This window comes from Cyprinodon tularosa, unplaced genomic scaffold, assembly GCF_016077235.1.
Source record: "Cyprinodon tularosa strain WSP-4 unplaced genomic scaffold, ASM1607723v1 ctg726, whole genome shotgun sequence".
NCBI lineage: Eukaryota > Metazoa > Chordata > Actinopteri > Cyprinodontiformes > Cyprinodontidae > Cyprinodon > Cyprinodon tularosa.
In genome coordinates, this window is record NW_024039481.1 from 36,331 (window position 1) to 63,151 (window position 26,821).

Below are 26,821 nucleotides of genomic sequence, written 5' to 3' on the forward strand. Positions count from 1 at the left end.
TATTTATACACACACACATAATGCTGCTCCCACCTCTTGGTATAAAATCTATCCGTCTTGTCCACTGGATGCACTCTGTGTGTCCCTGTCCATCTGTGTGTCTCCTGCGTGTGTTTTCAGCACCCTTCTAAACAGGTAGGTCTATCTTTAATTACATTACATATCCTAATTTAATTACATACATTTTATAAACATAAAACTAAGAATTTAACCAATGACGGTTCTAGAAATTGTCACATAAGGGGCAAAGGAGGTGTTATTTTTATTTACAAAATGGATATAAAACATCCAAAATAGTATATTTTTATTTAATTTCCCTTTTGGATGTTGAAAACGTTTTGAGTTTAATTAAATGTAAATGTGCAAAAACCAATTGACAGACATTTACCAAGAAAAATGAAGGAACAAATGATAACAACATACAAATTCATAAAGACGACTAAAATGACCCAGCAGTTTAGCTTCCAAATGTTGGACATCTTAAGGCAGCTACTGGGACTCTGACAAAAAGAACCTATAACTTTGGTTTGTTGCTTTACTATAGTCAGGATAGCTCGATTAGGCTAATCAAAGCTCATCTGTCCCAGTTTAAATAAGTTTTATATCTAGTTATATCTTTCTGTACATTTAAATACTTTGTAATTTATTTTACTTTGTCCATAGAAAACTCTTGAAGACTTTTGGCCCAATAAGTGATTAGTAATTACAAGTAATTCAAGGACATAAAGGTACATTTGCTCCACTGTAGATCTTCCCTTGTAGATCTTCCCTTGTAGATCCATCCCTATAGATCCACCCCTGTAGATCCATCCCTATAGATCCACCGCTGTAGATTCACCCCTGTAGATTCACCCCTGTAGATCCACCCCTGTAGATCCACCCCTGTAGATCCACCCCTGTAGATCCATCCCTATAGATCCACCGCTGTAGATTCACCCCTGTAGATTCACCCCTGTAGATCCACCCCTGTAGATCCACCCCTGTAGATCCATCCCTATAGATCCATCCCTGTAGATCCACCCCTGTAGATCCACCCCTGTAGATCCTCCCCTGTAGATCCACCCCTGTAGATCCATCACTGTAGATCCACCCCTGTAGATCCACCCCTGTAGATCCATCCCTATAGATCCATCCCTGTAGATCCACCCCTGTAGATCCACCCCTGTAGATCCTCCCCTGTAGATCCACCCCTGTAGATCCATCACTGTAGATTCAACCCTGTAGATCCATCCCTATAGATCCACCGCTGTAGATTCACCCCTGTAGATTCACCCCTGTAGATCCACCCCTGTAGATCCACCCCTGTAGATCCATCCCTATAGATCCACCGCTGTAGATTCACCCCTGTAGATTCACCCCTGTAGATCCACCCCTGTAGATCCACCCCTGTAGATCCATCCCTATAGATCCATCCCTGTAGATCCACCCCTGTAGATCCACCCCTGTAGATCCTCCCCTGTAGATCCACCCCTGTAGCTCCATCACTGTAGATTCAACCCTGTAGATCCATCACTGTAGATCGGCCCCTGTAGATCCACTCCTGTAGATCTACACTTGTAGATCCTCCCCTGTAGATCCATACCTATAGATCCACCCCTGTAGATCCACCCCTGCAGCTCCTCCCCTGTAGATCCACCCCTGCAGATCCTCCCCTGTAGATCCATCCCTATAGATCCACCCCTGTAGATCCACCCCTGCAGATCCTCCCCTGTAGATCCATCACTGTAGATTCAACCCTGTAGATCCACCCCTGCAGATCCTCCCCTGTAGATCCATACCTATAGATCCACCCCTGCAGATCCTCCCCTGTAGATCCATCACTGTAGATCCGCCCCTGTAGATCCACCCCTGTAGATCCATACCTATAGATCCACCCCTGCAGATCCTCCCCTGTAGATCCACCCCTGTAGATCCATACCTATAGATCCACCCCTGCAGATCCTCCCCTGCAGATCCTCCTCTGTAGATCCATCACTGTAGATCCGCCCCTGTAGATCCACCCCTGTAGATCCACCCCTGCAGATCCTCCTCTGTAGATCCATCACTGTAGATCCGCCCCTGTAGATCCACCCCTGTAGATTCACCCCTGTAGATCCACCCCTGTAGATTCACCCCAGTAGATCCGCACCTGTAGATCCACACCTGTAGATGTACTGTACCCCTGTAGATCCACCCCTGCAGATCCTCCCCTGTAGATCCATACCTATAGATCCACCCCTGCAGATCCTCCCCTGTAGATCCATCACTGTAGATTCACCCCTGTAGATCCACCCCTGCAGATCCTCCCCTGTAGATCCGCACCTGTAGATCCACCCCTGCAGATCCTCCCCTGTAGATCCACCCCTGTAGATCCTCCCCTGTAGATCCACCCCTGTAGATCCACCCCTGCAGATCCTCCCCTGTAGATCCATCACTGTAGATCCGCCCCTGTAGATCCACCCCTGTAGATCCATACCTATAGATCCTCCCCTGTAGATCCAACCCTGTAGATCCACCCCTGCAGATCCTCCCCTGTAGATCCATCACTGTAGATCCGCCCCTGAAGTTCCACCCCTGTAGATCCATACCTATAGATCCACCCCTGCAGATCCTCCCCTGTAGATCCACCCCTGTAGATCCATACCTATAGATCCACCCCTGCAGATCCTCCCCTGTAGATCCACCCCTGTAGATCCACCCCTGCAGATCCTCCCCTGTAGATCCATACCTATAGATCCACCCCTGCAGATCCTCCCCTGTAGATCCATCACTGTAGAACCGCCCCTGTAGATCCACCCCTGTAGATTCACCCCTGTAGATCCACCCCTGTAGATCCGCACCTGTAGATCCACCCCTGTAGATCCACCCCTGTAGATCCACCCCTGTAGATTCGCACCTGTAGATCCACACCTGTAGATGTACTGTACCCCTGTAGATCTACCCCTGTAAATCCATCCCTATAGATCCACCCTTGTAGACCCACCCCTATAGATCCCCCCCTATAGATCCACCCCATGTTGTAGTTCAATAAAACTGAAAAGAATTTATTTCACTTAATTTTTCTGCATGGTGAATCATTTTCAAATCATAATATTGTACAAAAACAGAATTTAATGGTGTATGGTTAAAAAGAGCACAGCCATGAATCAAGTGTTGATGAATAATTTTAGCCTCTGAGTAAAAAGAAAACTGTGAGGCTTTGGAAAGACAACACGTACAGATGAACCCAGTGACCGAGGAAAATATGACACTCTTTTTTCCTTCATAGAAACCGTTATGGGAAAGACAAACAGGCTACTGTATGTTTTCGGATGTGTTAAATTTCAGTGTAATTTCAATTCAAAGACATCCGTTGATTTGTGAAGTGGTAATTAAACTGTTAACTGTCCAGATTTACAGCCTCATGCTGTCCACCATCATCCATCCATCCATCTTCTAACACACTTAATCCTAAATGGGGTCGCGAGTGCTGCTACCTGCATACCCTGGACAGGTCGCCAGTCCATCACAGGCTGTCCACCATCATGGCGGCTTTATATGGCGGGCTAGAGCCCTAAGGGTTAAAGAACACAAGCTGATTTAATTCATGCTATTTCAGGTGTTTTGGAGGATTTTAAGGTGACGAGTTAACATCTCAAACATATCTTTTATTTACTCATATGCTAGGCTAATGCTAGCATGTTATCCTATGTTTTAATACGCATGTAGGAATGTATTTCAATGCAAGTTTAGTAAGTTGGCTAAAACCGTCCATCCATCCATCCATTTTCTTACACGCTTAATCCCAAGTGGGGTCGCGAGGGGTGCTGGTGCCTATCTCCAGCTGTCTACGGGCGAGAGGCGGGGTCCACCCTGGACAGGGCACCAGTCCATCGCAAGGCAACACAGAGACAAACAGGACAAACAACCATTCACACACACACACTTACACCTAAGGAGAATTTAGAGCGGCCAATTAAGCTGACAGGTCATGTTTTTGGACTGTGGGAGGAAGCCGGAGTACCTAGAGAGAACCCATGCATGCAGAAAGAATTTATTACTTTAACCACTTTCTATGCAGCTCTAACGGAGACTGCTTTACATATTTATGATCTACTAAAGACGCTTCACACAGGCAGAACAGAATTTGAAGCCTTTATGCAAAACTTGGATTTATTAGGTTAATCAGTTCATCCCGCCCCGCGGGGATCGAGCCGGCAGGATATCCTTTGATGATTAAAACTAATGATATCATTGATCATCAAAAAGTCAAAAGATGTCCAACTACCTAAAGAAAATAAGATGTTACGTTCTCATGCTACTGACATTCCATTTAAAATATGAACTGTAATGATTATATCTACTATAATTCATATAATTCCACCTTTTTTCGTATTTTGCTAATCAAAAGTAGGTGATTTATGGGTGTCCACTATGCAGAATGGTCTAGTTCAGATATTTTAACTGATAACTTTATGTGCTGCAAAATGCTGCAGTGTGTTTGAGGATAACATCAGTTGCTGGAATGTTCCAGAATTCACAATCCATGAAGGAAAGAGGCAGAGAAAATAATCACAAAAGTAAATAAGCTAAACTTTAAAAGTTTGGCACATGACGGAAAAGAACAATGACCAAAGAGAATCTAGAAGAAACTCTGCTTTTAAGTAAGCGCAATTTTATGCAAATTAATCTTTATAAAACGGAGTCTTGTTTTCTTATAGTGCAAATGATAACTAATCATTTGTTTTTTACCATTTGTCAGGAATTATTTTGATATTTCTCAATAAAAACTATTTAATCCTTCCCAACTTGATCTTAATCTTTGAGAGTTACTAACATTTCCAAAGGACACAAGTTAGTAAAGGTTAAAAAACTCAAATAAAAGATTAAAGGATCTGCATCAGAATAGAAGCAATTCTTCCTTTAACAATGTGAACCAGTTTGCAGTTGCATCACTGTGTTCTCTGTGACCATTACATTATTCCAACAGTAGGTTTTAAAGGTTAGAAACTTTAATCTGTCAATCCTGAAACTTTAAAATGTTCAAAACAAAAAAACCTGCATCCCGTACATTTGATGATTTTTGCCCAATTTCTTTCCTAATTTCCCCCTCACACACCTATTGCCTCTTGAAATGGCCATATAATAAACAAATCACTTCCTAAATCTAAAAACTGCTAATAGTCACAATGCTTTTAATGTTTTTTGGAGATTTATTGTCTAATTGGAAAGAGCTCCTTGTCTCTGTGAGATCAGATGTTAATTGACATTAGTCTGCTAATTACAGCTCTAACTTGGGATTGTGGAATGATGTAAAAGCGACAGCCATCAAACTTGATCACATGTCTTTTTGGATCAGCATCCATCACCAACAGTAATGTGTTGTTTATTTTCCTCCAGCTGTCATACAGCCCCTCCCAACATTAACAGCTGAATACTATCTGATATCCTCACCGTGGAGCTGGCTGCCATCAGCGGTTGTAAAATGACTGAACAGTTCGCCATGTTTTAACCTTTTAATCTATAATGTTTAGATGTTTGAATTTTCCAGCAGCTTGTTTTCTTTCATCTAGAGTCGAGCAGTGATTTCCTTTTAACACCAAGTATAGCTGTGCTTGCTGCTGGACATTAATAACCACACAAACCTTTGTCCTTGACCACTAAGGCTCTCCCACTGGAACATGATGCTATCCCCAAAATCCCCTGGTTCTTTTTTTTTCCGTTTTTTTTTTTCTCGTCCATTATCCCTCCCTGAGTTCAGCTCCAAATGTGCAGCTTCCAACACTCTAAACAGGGGTGTTGAAATGTGCACCTCTCATTCATCTTTCCAGCCATGTTTTCACCCCCTCCCCTTTTCCACTCTTAACACATTTGTTGGTAGATTTAAAGCAACTCTGGCTGTGACCCTTTTAAAGGAAAAGTCTGGTCCTATTCATAATTTAAACTTTTCCAGAAGCTGGCCAGAAGTTCCATGGCAAATCCTCCCTCTTCTAATTGGCAATCTAACGACGAACCCGTCCGTGGAGGATTTTTTTTTTTTTATTACTTTTTTTTTTTTCACTTTTACCCAATGTATTCCAACATCCAGCTGCCATGCACGTGGGCATTGTCAGTTTAACTATACCTCTCACGAATTTCAATGGTGAAGTCCTCTGGAAATCTTAAAAAATCATTGTCTCTTGCAGGTGTGTCTAGTAGATCTCACTGATTTTGCTTGTAAAACGGGGAGAATGGTGCTAGGCTTACCGCACCGTGACGTCACTGCTGGATGATGTCAGGAGGGAGGGGTTAGTAAAATTGGGCAAAAATGGCCGCTCCCAGACTCAGTGGTCGCAACGAAAATTGTTTTTATTTTTTTTAATGATTAACGTTAAATTCATTAATTCCCTGCAAATGTATTAGCTTTAAGGTATAGATAGTGATCCATTTATGTTCCTTCCTGACCGGACTTCTCCTTTAAAGTAAAGCACTCCAGAAGGATAGTATGCCACCACCAGAGTCTGCACAAAAAAACAAATGCCTGCTGTGTTCCCAACATGGCTAAAAGCAAATTCCAAACTACACTCCTCATGGCTTTTCTTATGTTTTACGTATTTATTTTAGATTTCTCATAAATTCAAGATTTGTGAATCCCAAAATGAATAGTTATCATCACACTTCCCTCCAATATCTCAGTGTTTTTCCAATACATTCTCAGTCCGAACTCATCCAATACTCAATCTTGCTCAAAGCACCTCTCTCGTAGTTTAATTAGGTGAATGACAGGTTGCAGACATTGTATAAGGACAAATAATTTATTTACATTTTAGCCTGCAAAGTTAGCTTTAGGATTATATTGTAACATGTATTCTGGTGTTTCTTTAGGTTTAGGGGTAAGGGATGGGTTAGTGGAAGGTTTTTACTTTAATACAATTTAAATCAGTTTATTTCTATAGCGGCAATTCAAAACACGTCACCTCAAGCAGTTACCAGATAATACAGTTAGATTCCTTCGACTCATTGACTCTAAGGCAATCCCTCAAACTAAGCATGTTTGTAGCGACAGTGGAGAGGAAAAACTCCCTTTTAACAGGACCAAACCTCCAGCAGAACCAGACTCAGTGTGAGCGGCCATCTGCTGAGGCCGACTGGGGTTCAAGGAGACAGAAGCAGACATACAGATATGAGCAGAAAGGGCAGAACCGCCCGGAAACACACAGCTAGGCAAACAAACTCCGAGCTAACTCCTATGTCAGACGATGAAAAGAGCATATCCAGCCAGTCACAGTCAGAGAAACAGTACTACACTACAAAACAGGCCAATCTTGAACATGTATAAACAAAGGTGTTGATGGCAGCAGCACAGCTTATATTTCGTAATAAAGTCATACAGGCCTTAAGCAGCACATATGACATATAGTACATAAATACTGTAAAGCAGTGGACCGAGGCAGCTGCCTTGCGGAATACTGCACACAAGTGTTACAGTGTCCGAAAATGAGACGTTGAAATCATCACATAGTTTACTGTTAACCAAACAACTACTCATGAAGCGTAATGCCTGAATTGCCCTTTTTAAAAGTATCTGAGCATGCATTCAAGGTCTCCAGAGTCCTGCAATGAAAAATGACTCAGAGGTGTTGAAGTGGAGACACATTTAATGATGCAGAGGCAGACTTTTAGGAAAGCTGGCCTCACACATTTTTATGAAAAGATTTAGGAATTTTAATTTAGATCCTCAGAGAGTTCTTTTTCATGAGGGGTAATGACGGAACTCCATTAACCAGTAGAAGTAGTGAATCTCATGATACCAACATTTCTTTCATGGGTCCTTGGCTGGTCCTTTACAATTCCTTTTTAAACATCAATCTTTGTACTAAAATATTCTTTCTCATTATTTTATGGACATTAAGGTCAAAAGAGAAGTGTCTTTTCCTGGTCAGACCTTTTAATTCAGTAAAAGGGTTGATTCTAGTAAAAAAAAAATGGAGGCCTAGGAAAAGACCAGTGGCCAGAACTTAGAGGGGATTTGGCTGGGAGTCGCAGGACAGTAAGCTGCCATTCAGCTGCCGTTTAACTTGGAAGGGCCATTTTGAATGGCTGCTACAGTACAATCTTTTAGGAGTTCTACTTCAGAGACAATATAGCATCACCTCAGCATATCCACTGAGTTTTAACAAAACAAATCTCAACCAGCTCAAATTCTGTAGCTGTAGCTGAAGCTGTAGCTGTTTACTTTACAGACCACAAATCCTGTGTATTCTCAGAGACTGACCACAGATCAGCAGCAGCACATGGGGGATTTGAGATTCCCTGATGTGTTGGTGAAAGCAGCATTACGCAGGCAATTTGATCATGTATGACAGTTGGCACAACAGCCGACAGGGGAAGAGAAAGAGCAGAGCTGTCAGTAAAGGTTAATCTGCTCTTTGGTTTACTGATGCGGTCACATGGCTGCCTTAAGTTCTCCCCGAACTCAACAACCAAAGGAGTGAAGAAAGTACTGACTTGGCAACATTAGCTTAGATAATAGTTGTATAGATACCACTATGCTTTATACTGAACCTAATTATATTTAATAATAATAACGTAGAGAAACTGTGAGGGAACAAAATTGGTTGTAATCACTAATATATAGACATTTTGAGTTATCTTTGTTGAAATTATTTGGGAGTTCATAATCTCTGACCGTAAATTAAGTGACAAACTTATTATTTATTATCTCCATTACTTAGCTTCCTGTCAGCAAATCAGTTATCTTGTCCAATAAGGGGTAAATATCAAATTATTAGTTATTATTTTATACAAAATCGTGTTTTGTTCTGTCAAGGCCAATATTTAGATTAATTTAGCAAAATGAAATGGTTCATTAGAATACAGGGAGTAAAAGTTGGGTTAATGATCAAAGAGGATGAACTGGAGTGAGGGGTTAAGTGTGTGTGTGTGGGGGGGAGGACCAGGGCAGTGACAGAAACGCAATCATTTACGGTCGCTATGTGTTTGACCTCTCTGTTACATTCTCACCTGTTGACACCTCATCAATCTCTGAGTCCCCTTTCCAGGAAGGTGTCAGCAGCCCACGCCATGGGGGACCGTCTGTCTGTTTTATGTCAGAACAATGGCAGCTCAGATGGACAATTTAAAGCCAATCCTTTCTCTAAGTGTGCCCCTCTCTCCAAAGTGATTAATGATATAAAATATAGTCAGGATGAATCACTCCTCTTTTTAAGGAAGGGCGTTATTTAGTTGCTACTGTTCTGTTATATCATTCACAGCAAAACCCGCTTAGATACAATATTTATTATTATTATTTTTGATTACTTTTACATGATATTGCACTTTTTTGGCCCGTTGTCACATTAATGTCCCATTATTACCGCAAACTTCAAAGGATTTCACTGTGATGTTCAGCATAGAGCAAAGTATAGCTGTGATGTCAGAGAAAAACAGAGTGAGATGAGATCATTGGAGACGAGGTGGTCGAGACGCTACACTGTAAGGCAGGGATGTCAAACTGGTTCCAGAAAGGGCTGTGTGGCTGCAGGTTTTCTTTCCAACCAAGCAGTAGCACACCAGACTCCAGTCATCTAATTAAGTGAGTTCAATCTGAACACAATGACTTGATGAGATGAATGGAGTCTGGTGTGCTATTGCTTGGTTGGAAAGAAAACCTGCAGCCACACGGCCCTTTCTGGAACCAGTTTGACACCCCTGCTGTAAGGGGAATGTTGGCCTGATGGTTAGATCAGTGCGCTTGTGCTCTGAGAAGGTTGCAAGTACGGTTTATTCCCCACAGCCGGCACTCTGGCTCTCTGAGCAAGACCCTTAACCCCACACTGCTCCCCAAGGGGATGGGTTAAATGCTGAGGTAAATTTCTCATGACTTAAATTTTAAGCCTTTATGCCATATAGCACCCTTTACAGTGAAGAGTAGTGTTGCGCCGATGCCATTTTTTGGCCCAGATACCCGATACCTCGCTGTAAAGTATCGACCGATACCATACCGATACCATCTGTTTGAAATGTGTGTGTGTATATAATTGGATGTAAAATAAATACCAAAATGGTATTGGTGCCCTATTTGTTGGTACTCGCCGATACCGATACCACCATTTTATTGCTGGATCAGGGCCCCTCCCGATACTGGTATTGGTATCGGTGCAACACTAATCCAGAGAGCCATATTAACCTCATAAAACCCACTGGGTCGCCGGCGACCCGGTGGACCTTAAAGGAATAGTACACCCAAAACATGATTAGCCTTCATTTTCTACTCACCCCCATGCTGAACAACACCCTGGAGTACTTTTTTGATATCTCAAATGCATCTGGAGATCTGGGAGGCTTCTTGCTGTCTGCTGACATTCAAATAATGGAGGTCTATGGTGGCCGAGGCAGAAAGGTCCATAAAAGTCCACAAAAAACGTGTCAATATTCCTCCATACTGCTCGTCCAATGTATTCCAAGTGTCCTGAGTGGGTAGCGTCCATAATTTACTTGAAACGAAGTCATTTAGAATGTTTTTAGAGCATAAATAGTAGTGTATAGGATTTCCTAAAAGCGCGCGCCTGTGAGTTCACGATTGTACGGAAACCGCGGCAGACCAAACCAGATGAAAGTGCGCATTCAGCTCGGCAAAGAACTCATGCTCTTCCTCAACACTGAAGTCCTCAGACATTTTTCTTTCGTTGTTTCTTTCTTTGCACAGGTAAACAGCACATTTCTTCTTCTACGCTTGCATTATCGGCAGAGCAGACGCTGAATGCGCACTTTCATCTGGTTTTGTCTGCCGCGGTTTCCGTACAGTCGTGAACTCGCAGGCACGCACTTTTAGGAAATCCTATACACTACTATTTATGCTCTAAAAACATTCTAAATGACTTCGTTTCGAGTAAATTATGGAGTATCCAGAGTGTTGTTCAGCATGGGGGTGAGTAGAAAATGAAGGCTAATCATGTTTTGGGTGTACTATTCCTTTAAGTGGGGGTAATAACTCAGAATGCATAAAATTCCACCGCTAAAATTTTTACCCCCCCCCCAAAGCTCTGGAACTGTTATAGCTAGAGGTCTGAAATTTCCTGCATTTGTGGTTGACATGATGTAGAACAAATATAATACAATACAACCTGCTTTCTTTCAAGAATGTCTTTATTAATGCTGTTCAAAAAAGACCTATAATTTCCGAGAATAAAAAACAATAACTTTGAGTCATGTTTGAACTGATGCAGGTCGGTCTGTGTTCTAGTCACCTAATTTTTATATATTAGGAAACTAAAGGGTGTTAGCTTTCAAATAATGTATTGCACATGGAATTTGGGCTTACAGCTCCTAAGTTATTTGCCTTTTTTTCCTTTGCAAAATATTATTATCCAAAATGAGGTGGATGTTATGGGGTTAATGTCAGTCCAACTGGTAAAACAGGTTTACAGCCAAAATCATTGCACACCCTTTAAAAAAGATAAGGAATAACATGTTTATGAGTATCTATTACAGGACATTTGTCCTTTTAAAGAACCCCAGTGTCATTTGAAATGTTTGGTTTTAAAATGAAGGAAAAATACTTGAGGAAAGAGCAATAATGCTAAGGTCCGGTCCAGAAGCCTTATTTATCTTGTATCCTGTTCTGTAAAGAAAAAAAAGTTAAGCGCTCAGAGGATTTGAGCTGCGAACAGTGGAGTCCAGTGTTGGACGTAGTTGGTGTGCATCACAACTTTCTCATAAAATGAGTCATTATGCACCCAGTTCAGGATTTAATGTCTAGCTAGAGTAATTATGGCCACATTTTTTTTTACAGACCAACCATAAATATTAGCAATAATTTAGCTCGTCAATTTTAGGATCTAAAAGGTTTTCAAAATGTCAATTGATTTATTCCACCAAAGCTCAGTTCAGAGGATTAAATTACCTTTAGGTATGAGCGCATAATCTGTTCATTTATGCCGTGTTTCTTCTCCTTGTGATGGAAATTAAATCCAATGTGTGACTTTAAGCTTAAAACTAGAAACAAATTTGAAAAAATAGGAGTTAGATGGATTTTAGATGTTAACAAGTTGGAGAAAATATCTGCATAAACTAGAATAAGTCTTGTTGTTTGTCCCTTTTTCCTTCCAGCCATGTCTGACGTTGAAGAGGAATATGAGTGAGTGAAAAAACCTGATCTGTCTTCATTAAATGTAAACTTTTGAAGTAAAGTCACTCAGAATGTTTCCTACTTCTTTTTAGGGAGCAGACTGAAGGTATGTTCCAATCTACACTGTTTCCTATTAGCATTGGCCATGCATAAAAACTCTCTGAACTCTGTTGTTTTCTTTAATTATGTAGAAGTTGAGGAGGAGCAGGAGGAGGAGGAGGAAGACGAGACTGAGCAGGGCGAGGAAGATGGAGGAGGTATTGAAATTAGAAAAAAAAAAAATGTAGACTGTCAGCGAAGCTTTAGCACTCCTCTCAATTCTTATTAATGTTGTTGTTTTGGGTGAAGCATTACCCTATTAACATTTTATTTTTCTACTTTCAGAACAACAAGAATACCAAGGTAAGACAAAATACACCTCAACACAAACGTGATGAATGAGAACAGCAGGAATCTAATAGAAGATTGTGATTTCAAGGAAAACAAACCCTGCCCCCCCAAATGAACACCTAATTATACTGTATGCTTTATGCTGCTGAAAAATTGCTTTACAATTATTTCAATTCAGTAATTCTACGTCCTTTAAACAATAAAATATACTATTTTTAATTGGGAATTTATTGGGATGATTGTAGACCAGTAAAAAATAAAAATAAAAACTACACATTTTTACTACACTATTGAAACGCTGTGTTTTGAGGGTCACTCCAATGGCAGGGTTCACCTCCATCCCAGTCTTGAGGGCTTTAAAGTCATAGGGAAGTTTCAAATTATTCTGGCTTAAACATGCATATAAATGTACTCTTTATCAGACTATATTGTCCCAAGAGTTAGAAATTTGTAATAAAAAAAAAAAAATCCTTTCTCAAAATCAGGGTTTTCTTTCCATTATTTTATTCAGGCCAATTAGTTATACGTCAGCCTGGATGGGCGATGGACTTCTGTGTTTTCAGCAGGCGTAGAGCTAACAGAACTGCCAGCGTTGCGAGGCAAGGGCTCAAACATGTACGGCTGTAAGCCTTCTACACCAAACCAAGCTTCTGCCGCCCTGGCGTCCTCTTCCACAACATCTTCTTCCCTGCTTTCCTCTTCTAAATAAAAAATGTATGGTGGAGGAGACTCATCCACGACACAAAACTCTCCTCCTCTTGCATGTTTCCTCGACAGTGCCGTTTCTAAGTGCTACTTAGTGCTACTTACTGTACTAGCACTATATATATATATATATATATATATATATATATATATATATCATTATTTATTTATTTATTTTTTTCAATTCAGGCTGTTTTTAATTGATTCAGAGAGTTCCCTTTTCCTAGTGATGCTAATAGTTCCCAAATCATTATGCTGCCAACCCAATGTCAGATGGGATTTCTTTTTTTTGTGGAATGTTTTTGGTGACAAGAATTTTCAATTATTGTGGGGTAGCATGCATTTTTCACTTCTGTCCCGTCATCTCACAAATCGATGCAATGCCGCACATTTGACTAGGTCCAATTAGAAAAAATGAAACAATATATAATGTATTATTTATAGGGGCTTTTCCAGAATTTGTGAAAAGGCAGAGCTGCAGTCATGGTTCCATAGCTCCAGAGCCACACATAACAACCAGCTCATTGACTCATTGTGCAATCCCTCACACTGAGCATGCTTGTAGCGAAAGTGGAGGGGAAAAACATGACCCTTTTAACATGAAGAAACCTGAGCAGAACCAAGCTCAGTGTGAGCGGCCGTCGGCTGAAGCCGACTGGGGTTCAAGGAGACAGAAGCAGAAATACAAAGAACTTTAAAAAGGGTGTTCATGCTGGAAACTAATGTTGCTGAATGATAACATCTCTGCAGAGATTAAAAATTAAGTCCAGGTTTGCACAGATGCGTGAATGCAACTGTTGCGGATAAGGGTGTCCCAGGTAACACGACTTAACACGTGGACCAGATTTTAACAAAATTTAAGTTCATTTAGTTTAGGGGCTTCTCCTTAAGTCAACCACCATTTCCTTGGTCTTACTGGTATTAAGACACAGGTGCTATCCAAACTTCCTGATGACCGACCTGTACAAGCTTGAGCTCAAGCAGGACAGAAAGAGATTGAAAAAACTGGTGAGAAATGCCATTTCTGTCCAAGGCTGCCCCATCTGGAGGAAGTGGCTGAGAGGAGGGTGCTGTCCAAGCTTACATACATCATGGACAACTCCTCTCATCGTCTGCACCCGACTGCACCAGACTGATCAGATGATCAGCTCCATTAGTGATATACATATAACCCGTCTGTAAAAAGGAGCGCTACAGAAGGTCATTCATGCCTGCTGCCATCAAACTTTGTAATGCGGCACAATAACTGCAAAAACTTGTGCAATAATTAATGTGCAATCACTATTTTAATACCCTGTCCAAGAACCTGTTTTATATTTAATACCAAGTGCAATAACTATATATATATATATATATATATATATATATATATATATATATATATATAAATCTATTTAATACCTTTTGCAATAACCCTGTATAATAATCCTGTTAAATAGCAGACTTCAGCTATGACATATATATATGGACGCAGTGCATGCTGTATCAATCAATCAATCAATCAATCAACTTAGATGGGGGCCATAATTATTTCAAAATTCTATGGGTTACTTATTTATTTTTCATTACAAAGTTACATACCTTAGAAAAGAAATATGTACGCATGTTGTCCGACATAATTTTTCAACATTATGGGTTAGAAATAAGTAAAGAACTGTCTCTGTGACATCTGGACTAGCCTAAAGAGTCTGATTTACATCAACATGAGTCTAAAATAGAGGCTGTGAATTAGGGAAAAATACCAGCAGAGCACCTTTAGCTTTTTTTATTTTTAAAACAAGTTTCCTGCTTAACGATCTTATAAAGATTTTTCACCTTTTAAAACTATCATGAAGTGAGCTCTTTTTTTTGTTGTTTTTCTCTACAGAAGAAGAGCGCCCCAAGCCTAAGTATGTCGTGACAACCTAAACTCATGTTACATCTGTCTTCCTGTTTTTATTGCTTTCTTTGTCTAAAGAATGTGTTTTCTTTCAAAGGCCGCTTGTGCCCCAACTTGCTCCTCCAAAGATTCCTGAGGGTGAAAGAGTTGATTTTGACGTAAGTGAAAGATAACGATGATGGATACAAAAATAACAGTCATTAGGTTCAAAGCTCTTGAGGGTTCCCAAGATATAGGCTCAGGATCTAAGGATTTTAGACCCATTAATCTGTCATTCACTATTTATACCCAACGAACGAAATCAGTAAATAGCCCCGAGATGCGTGGATGTGCCTCTACATAAGTAGCTGGCGTAGCCCTTCCCAGGTAGCAAGAGCCGCTAGCAGGAGGTTTTCTTGCCATCAGCGTGAGAACCTCCCTTCTTAGGGCAGGGCTTCAGCTGGAGTTGAGTGGAGCGGATTGCTTGTCACGCTTCTGGTTCTGGCCCACAGACACTGCTCTACAGCCCCACCTATTGGTGAAATTTCATTTATTCTCCTCAAAGCCTTGTGTAATTGGCTCTGGTAAAGACGTTGAATTTTATTTTTTTAATCATAAAAAAGCTCTTTGCTCCTTACGACAGAGTATTAGGGCCAGGATAAAGATTATTTTTTTCTATTTTGAGAGTAATATCTTAATATTACGAGACTAAAGTCATAAAATTACGAGAATCAAGTCGTAGCAAGAATACTCATAAAATTACGAGATAAAGTCACAACAACAAGATTCAAGTTGTAACGAGAATAGTCATAAAAGTACAAGAATAAAGTTGTAACAAGAATAGTCATAAAATTACGGGAATTAGGTCGAAAAAATACGTGAATAAAGATGTACAATTACGAGATTCAAGTTGTAACGAGAATAGTCATAAAAGTACGAGAATAAAGTCGTAACAAGAATAGTCATAAAATTACGGGAATAAAGTCGAAACAATACGTGAATAAAGATGTACAATTATGAGATTCAAGTTGTAACGAGAATAGTCATAAAAGTACGAGAATAAAGTCGTAACAAGAATATTCATAAAATTACGGGAATAAAGTCAAAACAATACGTGAATAAAGACGTACAATTACGAGATTCAAGTTGTAACGAGAATAGTCATAAAAGCACGAGAATAAAGTCATAACAATACGAGAATAAAGCCGTAACAAGAATAGTCTTAAAATTACGGGAATAAAGTCGAAACAATACGTGAATAAAGACTTACAATTACGAGATTCAAGTTTCAACGACACTAGTCATAAAAGTACGAGAATAAAGTCGAAACAATACGTGAATAAAGACGTACAATTACGAGATTCAAGTTTTAATGAGAATAGTCATAAAAGTACGAGAATAAAGTCAGAACAAGAATAGTCATAAAATTACGGGAATAAAGTCGAAAAAATACGTGAATAAAGACCTACAATTACGAGATTCAAGTTGTAACGAGAATAGTCATAAAAGTACGAGAATAAAGTCGTAACAAGAATAGTCATAAAATTACGGGAATAAAGTAAAAACAATACGTGAATAAAGACATACAATTACGAGATTTAAGTTTTAACAAGAAAAATCATAAAAGTACGAGAATAAAGTCGTAACAAGAATAGTCATAAAATTACGGGAATAAAGTCGAAAAAATACGTGAATAAAGATGTACAATTACGAGATTCAAGTTGTAACGAGAATAGTCATAAAAGTACGAGAATAAAGTCGTAACAAGAATAGTCATAAAATTACGGGAATAAAGTAAAAACAATACGTGAATAAAGACATACAATTACGAGATTCAAGTTTCAACGAGAATAGTCATAAAAGTATAGTATAAAGTCATAACAATACGAGAATAAAGTCGTAACAAGAATAGTCTTAAAATTACGGGAATAAAGTCGAAACAATACGTGAATAAAGACTTACAATTACGAGATTCAAGTTTCAACGACACTAGTCATAAAAGTACGAGAATAAAGTCGAAACAATACGTGAATAAAGACGTACAATTACGAGATTCAAGTTTTAATGAGAATAGTCCTAAAAGTACGAGAATAAAGTCAGAACAAGAATAGTCATAAAGTTACGGGAATAAAGTCGAAAAAATACGTGAATAAAGACCTACAATTACGAGATTCAAGTTTTAACGACAATAGTAATAAAAGTACGATAATAAAGTCATAAAATTACGAGAATGAAGTCGTAACAAGAATAGTCTTAAAATTACGGGAATAAAGTCGAAACAATACGTGAATAAAGACTTACAATTACAAGATTCAAGTTTCAACAACACTAGTCATAAAAGTACGAGAATAAAGTCGAAACAATACGTGAATAAAGACGTACAATTACGAGATTCAAGTTTTAACGAGAATAGTCCTAAAAGTACGAGAATAAAGTCAGAACAAGAATAGTCATTAAATTACGGGAATAAAGTCGAAAAAATACGTGAATAAAGACCTGCAATTACGAGATTCAAGTTTTAACGAGAATAGTCATAAAAGTACGATAATAAAGTCATAAAATTACGAGAATGAAGTCGTAACATTGTAAGAATAAATTCGTAAAATAACAAGAGTTGTGTTAAAATGAGGAATGTGAAGTTATACTTTGGCTCTGGTTTCAAAAATAAGGAAATCCTTTAGCACCAGCGTCAAAGCAGGGAGGATCTTATAGGTTGCTGATTGGTGGAGCAGGTCGGCCGTCATATGCTGGTCGGAGCTCGAAGCTTTCTTTCTGAAACAGCTTGTTGTATGATGACTTCATTCTTGTAATGTCACGACTTTAAATAAAATAAAAAATCTCTAGCCTGACCCTAATACTCCATCGTAGCTCCTCAGCCAAATAGTACTTCAAATTTTTCTCCCTGCTTTGCTGTTCCTTTCATTCCTGCACCAATACAGAATCTCTAAAAAAAAAAAAACAGTGTAATAAAATAATTAAATATTGTTTTATTTATCATCGTAACCAAGTATTTTTATTATTTGTGCAGATATGTATACAATGCTTAAATATCATGCAGTTTAGCTCCATGTTGTTTTTAAGAAGACGCCACATTATACAGTAGAATGAAAAAAGAAATCTGGCATTTGTTGGATTTAACACTATTGTTTCATGAGAACTTAAAGGAATATGATAATATAAGATAATACATGCAAATTCAGATGTAATATTTGACTTGATTAAAACAAAATAAATAAATAATATTTTTTTGCGACAGCAGGTTAATAAAAATCGTAAATGAGACATGAGGTCACAAAGGTCAATTAGCATAAATGAGGCATCGTTATGTTATCTTGTGGACTGAGAGACGGATGTGAGATTCTTTTGAATTTTATTCAACTGACTTAAACGGTTGTCGATGTTACCATGGCAGGGAGGAATTCACACATACTCAAATAATATTGCAAAAAACTCAAATCTAAGGATGTCAATAACTCCATTGTTTTCTTGAATTGGGGAGGTGAGTGAGGCGCTCTGCCAATGGAACAAAAAAATTTACATTTGAAATAAGAAAAAAAACACTTCAGTGTCTTAACACAAGTCCATTATATGTAATAATGTTAATTTAACGGTAAAAGTCCTCATTCCATTGGAAGCTAATCTGTTTACCGACTCAAATTAACAGCAAATATGCTCTTTTTAAGAAATTTTTACTCAGATTGTTTTTGCAGTGCAAATGGTTCGGTGTCTGAGGCTCTACATTTCCTTCATTCATTGTGACTTTGTTGTTCATTGTTTCATTGCTTTGCCAGGACATCCACAGGAAGCGTATGGAAAAGGACTTATTGGAGCTGCACACCCTGATTGATGCTCACTTTGAGCAAAGGAAGAAGGATGAGGAGGAACTAATTGGTTTGAAGGATCGCATTGTGAGATTGCTTTTAAGATTATTGCTTGTCTCCAAGACTCCAAATTGGTTTTCAAATAAATGAGAAAGTAGACGATTGCTAAGTACTTTTTGCCCTCAGGAACGCCGTCGAGCTGATAGGGCTGAGATCCAGAGGGTTAGAGCAGAGAAGGAGAAAGACCGGCAGATCCGGATCGCGGTAAAGGCCGGGTTTTCTTTACCTGTTTGAAACAGTAAATCCTCAGTTTAACTGTCACTTGCAGCTTATGTTTAACATTTGCAATGCTTTGCAAACACCTCTGTAACCATTTTTTCACATTTTGTTATGATAAAATAACTAACTTACTTGTATTTTAGAGGATTGTATGTCACAGATCAGCACAAAGTGGTAAAGTGAAAATAAATAAATACATGATTCTCTGCACTATAGATAAAAATCAAAAAGTGTGATATGGTTATTGATACAGGGCCCTTTTACACTGATACCCCGAAATAAAAAACGTTGCCTCATTTGTCTTCAAAAGTATCTCTAAACTTTGTTAACCCCTACCCCCATAGCCTTTCAGCCAGGCCTCTAACAACCCTCTTTCAGAGACATAGACAGGTATCAGGTATTACAGGCTAACAACTAACTCAAACGACCCCTATTCAAAAGGGGCGGACCCGCTCGTCCAGTTGCATGTTTTCTAAACCAAAACAAAGTGTTTTTGGTCCAACCTGTAAAGCCTTGAACTTTACGCTATTTCTGACACTTTGAAATAAAAAAGCATCTTGGATGGGAGGCAAAACGTCTTCAAACTTGGAAACAAAGTCCAGTGGGGTTTTTTTCAAGTTTTTTTGGAATGACTATGACCAATAGTCTAGATGTAAAAAAAAAAGAGAAAAAAAAGAAGGGGGGATGGTGGAATTGTTTTTTTGGAAGAATACATAGCCTGATTAATATACTGTAGTCTATCAACCTAAAGCAAGTTTGGTTGTTATGTACATGTCAGGTATGCCGGTCATTGACCTTAACCAAGGCACCTTATAGAGGAGCTGCACCCTGTCCCTGGACTGCAATGACTATCACTGCCCCTACATAGTTAGGGACAAATACAGGCGACAAATCTCCCACTGTGATCAGATTCATAGTCATGGGAGGTCACTTCTTTGATTTGATTTCTTTTGCTCAGGCTACTCCTTAGCCCACAGCCAGGTTAATGTTGAAAGGGAAATATTGTTGCCATTACTGTTAATGTGCCCTATTTGTTGGTACTCGCTGCCACCATACCACCATTTTAGTGCTGGATAGGGGCCCTGCCCGATACTAGTATCGGTGCAACACTAATACATATACATATCAATCTATGCAATCCATTCCTCATACATACACCTTTGCAGGAGGAGCGTCACAGAAAAGAGGAAGAGGAGGCCAAAAAGAAGGCAGATGATGATGCCAAGAAGAAGAAAGTGCTAACTGGCATGGGAGCCAACTTTGGAGGATTCCTGACCAAGGTCAGTCACTTGTTTTCAGGCGGGTTGATGAGGAGAACAGGACAGAGCAGAGGGTGACGATGTGGGGTTCAAATCTGTTCCAGGCTGAGTCGAGGAAGAGCAAACGGCTGACAGGCAGGGAGATCAAAAGGAAGACACTGGCTGATAGACGGCAGCCTTTAGGCATCGATAATATGAGAGAGGATGGTTTAAGGTGAGTGACGTTCTTTTTTTATTTTGGAGATAATGCTTCTCAAGCATTAGGAGGCATCATCTGTTTACTACAGTGTGTTGAATTCATGTTATTGTGGATTTAAAGACATTTCAATTAGTGGAAACAATTTCAGAGGGGAATATAAAAAAAAAAAAGTTTAATCAACCAAAACTTTGGTGACCCCCTGTCATGTTGGGTGCAAGGCGTCTAACCCACATGTGCAGAAACACTCTCTTGAGACAGGGGAAAGTTTCAAAGATTTATTTACAAATGTACAGAGTGAATTATGCACGGGTTCTGGTTCTGTGGTCTGGTCACAGGAGGAAACTCCACTGATGAGGACAGAGTGATTAGTTTTGATCCATGGAATATGCAGTTTGATGATGACGGAGATTAATACCTGCTCAAAGGGATTTTGATCAGCAGGGGGGGAACCTTGTGAGTCCGGAGGCTTGTCGGCAGGCAGAGGGCTGAGGCAGAGACTGAGTGCAGGCAGGCAGGTTCCGGGTTGAGATTTTTCTCCTCTGAGGTTCAGGTTTCCAGGCAAGACAGGTTCTGAGAGACAGGGAGAAGACAGGGTCAGACAGGTTCACAAAAATCAGGCAAGATCAGGTAGGCTGGCTCAGGTTCTGCTAACCATTACTGGCAAACACTCTGGCAGGGAAGTGTTAGTCTCCTCCTCCTTAAGTAGGACCTCCTGATGAGCAGATTGAAGACAGGTGTTGCAGTCAGCTCATGCCCCCAGGAGATCTCGTGCGCCCTCTGGTGGAGAAGATGGACACAACCTTCAGATCCCAACACCCCCATGCAGTACCTCCTTGGACTCCCTAGGGGTCACGGACCCCCTGTTGAAGACCTCCACACTAACACATCTTTTTAATATATTTGAGAAAATGTTTTGATCCTAATGCTCACCGTAAACAGATTTAGTTAGAAACTGGAGCTCTTTGTAGCATAGCTCTATATCTGTGTTAGCATGTTCAATTTGTAGCTTCTTTGCCCAATTCTCCCATCATCATCATCAACTTTAATGTTCTGAAAATGTTCTGTTCAGACTTTCTTGCTGCCGTTTTTGTTGGACAAAGTTAATTAGAGGTGGGCAGATCGATCTTAGGATCGATACTATCGATATCAACTTTGGTATTGATATCGAACAATATTGGTTAAACAAGATCGATACTTTTTCTTCTCTCCCACACTCACTAATTGCAGCAGACTGACCAGTCTGCCCGCCTGTGTTACATCGCTTTGCTGCTCACCCCCTCTCGTTAGCGGCTCAGCACGCAGGCTCAGCCTGGCCCCGCCCACTCAGCTCTCTCTCCGCTCGACACATATAACTGCGCTGCTGCTCCACAGCAGAGCAGAAAAACATGAGGAGGGAAAGAAGCGGCATTTGAATATATTTAAAAAATGTAAATGAAACAGTGGCAAGCTGTATGGTTTGTATAAAGCCGATTAAATGCAGTGGAAACACAACAAGTGTATATAAGCACATGAAAACCCAACACCAGCAAGAAAACATTGAGCTACAGAAACAGAGAGAAGAGACAAAACTTCGCTCATTGCCCCAATAAATAAATACATAAAGCCTAAATGTTAAAAAGTATTGGTATTATATTGATATCAGCGATACTGACTCTATATTTACTTAGTATTGTATCGATTAAAAATTCCTGGTATCGCCCACCTCTAGAGCTAATGCTACATAACCTAGCATATGTCATTTACCCAAAATGCATTGTAGCACAAACAACCTGTTATGATCCACGTAACATTTCTAAAATTTTGTTTTTTTAGGAATTTAAATCTTTAACCCTTTAAAGCCCGATCCAAGAATAAAACAAAATAGAAAATTATATTTTTTTGGTTTGAATTCTTTATTTGCCCTTTTAACAAAATATGTAAAAAGAAAAAAACAGAAATACATTTTTGATATTAATAATTTATTACTATGTTATAAGTCAAGATTATTTTTTGTGTAGTCTTCTGCCCTCTGTTATCAGGTATATCTGATTGTGTACAATAGGATTTTGAGCAAAGTTTTTACCATTAAATTATGCAAAAGGGTTTCAGATGCAAAACATTTCAGAAACCGTATGTATCAAATATGATACATTTGGCATTATAGGGTTGAAAACTTACAGTTGTTTCACAGCATCATGTTTAAATTGAAAATATATATGTTTTTAAATAAAGTTCAATATCAAGGTTAAAGGAATAGAACACCCAAAACATGATTAGCCTTCATTTTCTACTCACCCCCATGCTGAACAACACTCTGGAGTACTTTTTTGATATCTCAAATGCATCTGGAGATCTGGGAGGCTTCTTGCTGTCTGCTGACATTCAAATAATGGAGGTCTATGGCGCCAGAGGCAGAAAGGTCCATAAAAGTCCACAAAAAACGTGTCAATATTCCTACATACTGCTCGTCCAATGTATTCCAAGTGTCCTGAGTGGCTAGCGTCCATAATTTACTCGAAACAAAGTCATTTAGAATGTTTTTAGAGCATAAACAGTAGTGTATAGGATTTCCTAAAAGTGCGCGCCTGCGCGTTCACGGCGCTACGGAAACCGCGGCAGACCAAACCAGATGAAAGTGCGCATTCAGCGTCTGCTCTGCCGATAATGCAAGCGTAGAAGAAGAAATGTGCTGTTTACCTGTGCAAAGAAAGAAACAACGAAAGAAAAATGTCTGAGGACTTTAGTGTTGAGGAAGAGCATGAGTTCTTTGCCGAGCTGAATGCGCACTTTCATCCGGTTTGGTCTGCCGCGGTTTCCGTAGACTCGTGAACGCGCTTTTAGGAAATCCTATACACTACTGTTTATGCTCTAAAAACATTCTAAATGACTTCGTTTCGAGTAAATTCTGGATGCTACCCACTCAGGACACTTGGAATACATTGGACGAGCAGTATGGAGGAATATTGACATGTTTTTTGTGGACTTTTATGGACCTTTCTGCCTCGGGCACCATAGACCTCCATTATTTGAATGTCAGCAGACAGCAAGAAGCCTCCCAGATCTCCAGATGCATTTGAGATATCAAAAAAGTACTCCAGAGTGTTGTTCAGCATGGGGGTGAGTAGAAAATGAAGGCTAATCGTGTTTTGGGTGTACTATTCCTGTAATTGTGCATTCCTTTAAAGCTTTACTCTAGAGCCACTTACCCTGCTGAATCGCTATAAAACAAAATGTAACCATAAAAACAACAACATTTACAGTCTGGTAATAAAAACGGTGTGTTTATTCGTAGGAACCGGGCGCAGGAGATGTGGAACTGGATCTACCAGCTGGAATCTGAGAAATTTTATTACATGGAGCAAATGAAGCACCAAAAATATGAGGTGAGTTGTTAAAACCTAATACTGCTTTTAACTACCTCATAAAATATAAAAGCGAGTTTGATAGTTTAAACAATAAATGTACAGGTTTTTCTCTAGGTTAGACTTAAATATTTACTTACACAGTAGGATTAACTGTACAAAACATTACATGATTATTTTAAACACATCTAACCATGCATGACCCAAAGAATACAGGAGATGCCATGCCATTATAAACAGTGACTAATCCCATATTAAACCTAATTCATTATCATAAGTTTAACTCTTTACTTTTAAAGTTTAAAACAAAACAATGAGAAAATGGGGTTTTAGATTCTTCCATCTCATTAGAATAAATAAAATGTTGGTCATGTCTTTCATGTTTTCAGAAACCGATATATCCAATATTGGTTGATATCCGATATATATCGGCCAGAATATAAAAAAAAAAAAAAAAAAGGTACATGGACATAGTACAGGGGCTATGCGCCGTCCAACTATTGTTCATCTTAATTCTCATAATAACCAAACATATGATTCAAGAAAAAGAAACAGACATTTTGTGAATTTTTGTAATTAGATGTCAGTTCTGCAGAACAAGTGGCTACAAACAGATTAAAGCGATAACATCGGTTAATGGGAGTTGTTTTGAGTCTTTTAAAAGAGTCGTTCACAAAAACACCTTAGAAATATAAGTATATCATATTTACAAGCAAATGAGAAGTTCTCTCAACTAAACAAAAGGGGCTAAACTAGATTTAATGCTACGTTGAGACTGCAGCAGAAGCAGCTGGTTAATATGCAAAGTCAATGGTTGACGCGTATGAAGGCGCATCAGAAGGACCTGCAGTAATTTTTAAGCAGCGGAAGCAGGGTATCTTGACACAGCTGAGAACCTGAAGCAGCACCTTGTGGCTTCTGAGCATCTGAGGCGCAGGATGCATTGCACAAGAAGCAGCTCCTGGAGTTGGAAACATTTGACTTTTGCTGCTCGACGCCCCACATCAGCCAATCAGAGAAGCTGATCTCGGAACTAGCAGGGAGAGAGACACAGCACTGCTGATGCAGATCACTATGATCACCCCCCTGAAACAGTCTATTAACGCCTAATTTAACTTAAAATGTCAAAAACTGATGGCAAAATATCTTTGCTTTTATTATTCTGGTGGCTGCAGTTTGAATTGTGTACATGAAAAACGCTAAAAATCTACTTCCAGCTGCCACAAACAGTAGCGGAAAACCCCCAAGTGACAATGTCGGACTCCGTAATTTTCTCTGGTCCTCTCCCAGATCTGACCAGTGATGACATTTTGCTGCGTGTTGTCATTCAACCGCTGGTTGTCGAGGTGGTGTCTACACAAGATCTATGTTTGCTTTTATTACTCTGGTGGCTGCAGTTTGGATTGCGTACATGAAAAAAGCTAAAAATCTACTTCCAAAACCCCCAAGAGGTGACCAGGCCAGAGGCTGCTGCTGAAGGGGATTTCCAGTGACAGCGCACCACCGGTGTACGGTGGTTTAGTTCTGATCTGCTCGGACCAATCTCCACACGGTTTCAAAAGCGTAGTGTAAATGAGGCTAATGTTAAAGTGATGTCTGACCTAGGACAGAGGGGAAAATTTAGGTTCTGTATTTTCCCATCCACCTGAGCACAGCCAGCCTTATGTTAAGCAGCTTGATAAACTTCTAAAATGCTGCGTTAGCAGAATAACCATTGAGAAAGAATGGCAGGTGGGGGTAATTCTGGTACTGCAGTGGATAATCAGAATTAAGTGATAATCGGAAGGCCTAACAGGAAAAGCTTTTATTAAAAATAAATCTGTATTTCTTTGCTAACATTTAAAAACACACGTTGTCCATTAAGGTGTTATGGAAAGATTGCACCTTAAAGCTTTCTCTCTCTGGTTCTTTTGCTTTGAAGAGATGACTCTTTAAATAACACTTCATAATGTATAAGTATTAAATAGACATGATGATGAGAACAGATTTTGACAGAAATTGTAACCTTACTCATATCAGAGAAGTTGCTTAGTGTTACATAAGGCAGCTGCTTACCAACAGGGCTCACATCTCATGAAGTGGCCATGGGTTAAAGAAGCAATTTATACAACTCCAGTCTGCCACATCATGACATCAGTACATCATACACTTCTGCAGATCAGGAGACATCCATGGCTCCAGGCTCATCAAATTATTTCATTTTTGTTCTTAGATCAAGGACATCAATCTCATTCCATCCCCAAATCTTTGCCAAGTACATAATGAAGATGACATTTTGTCCTGACAATGAAACCATCCCAATTAGATGAACTACTTTAGAAAACATTCGCTCTGACACACAACAGGCAGGAACTATGAGGGTATAACAGACTCAGAAATCATCAATAATACTAATCCTAACAGAGGTTACTTAGTTAGTCCAGGGCCCCCCCTCTACCCTGGGCATGCATGCTTTGAATTGACGATTCACATGTTTGATTGTTCCCACTATCCAAACTAATTGAGATTTTATTCAACTTTAATAATATTCTGTCATTGTGATGCATGTATTCCTTTCCATCCCACAGATTACTGTGTTACTGAACAGAATTCAACATGCTCAGAAATTGTGAGTTGATACAAAATCTAATATTGTTTGTATTTCAGCTCTTGCTCATGAACCCCTTTTAATGCTCATCCACCTTTTTTCCCCCCTCAGTAAAAAAGGTCATGGTAAAGGAAAGGTGGGTGGTCGCTGGAAGTAAGGCCTGAAAAACAAAAACAAATATATAAAGGAGACCACAGGATAATGAAAGAAAAAAAAAACGTCTTTCCATCGGAGTCTTCCTTTGTCCCATTGGTTTCTGTGGATAGGATATTGTATCTGGATGTTGACTTTCTGAAATAAAGAAAATAAACTACA

General features: G+C 39.4%; 1 protein-coding gene across 1 annotated transcript; it reads left to right on the plus strand.

Annotated features, from left to right (window-relative positions):
- Positions 1–26,821, plus strand: tnnt1 (troponin T type 1 (skeletal, slow)). The gene is made up of 14 exons (XM_038269242.1): positions 1–135; positions 12,049–12,076; positions 12,160–12,173; positions 12,259–12,324; positions 12,452–12,469; positions 15,030–15,051; positions 15,139–15,199; positions 18,812–18,928; positions 19,028–19,105; positions 20,287–20,400; positions 20,484–20,593; positions 23,850–23,940; positions 26,487–26,527; positions 26,618–26,821. Exons 2-14 carry the CDS (start codon positions 12,051–12,053, stop codon positions 26,661–26,663), a joined length of 804 nt encoding a protein of 267 aa, XP_038125170.1. The 5' UTR covers positions 1–135; positions 12,049–12,050; the 3' UTR covers positions 26,664–26,821.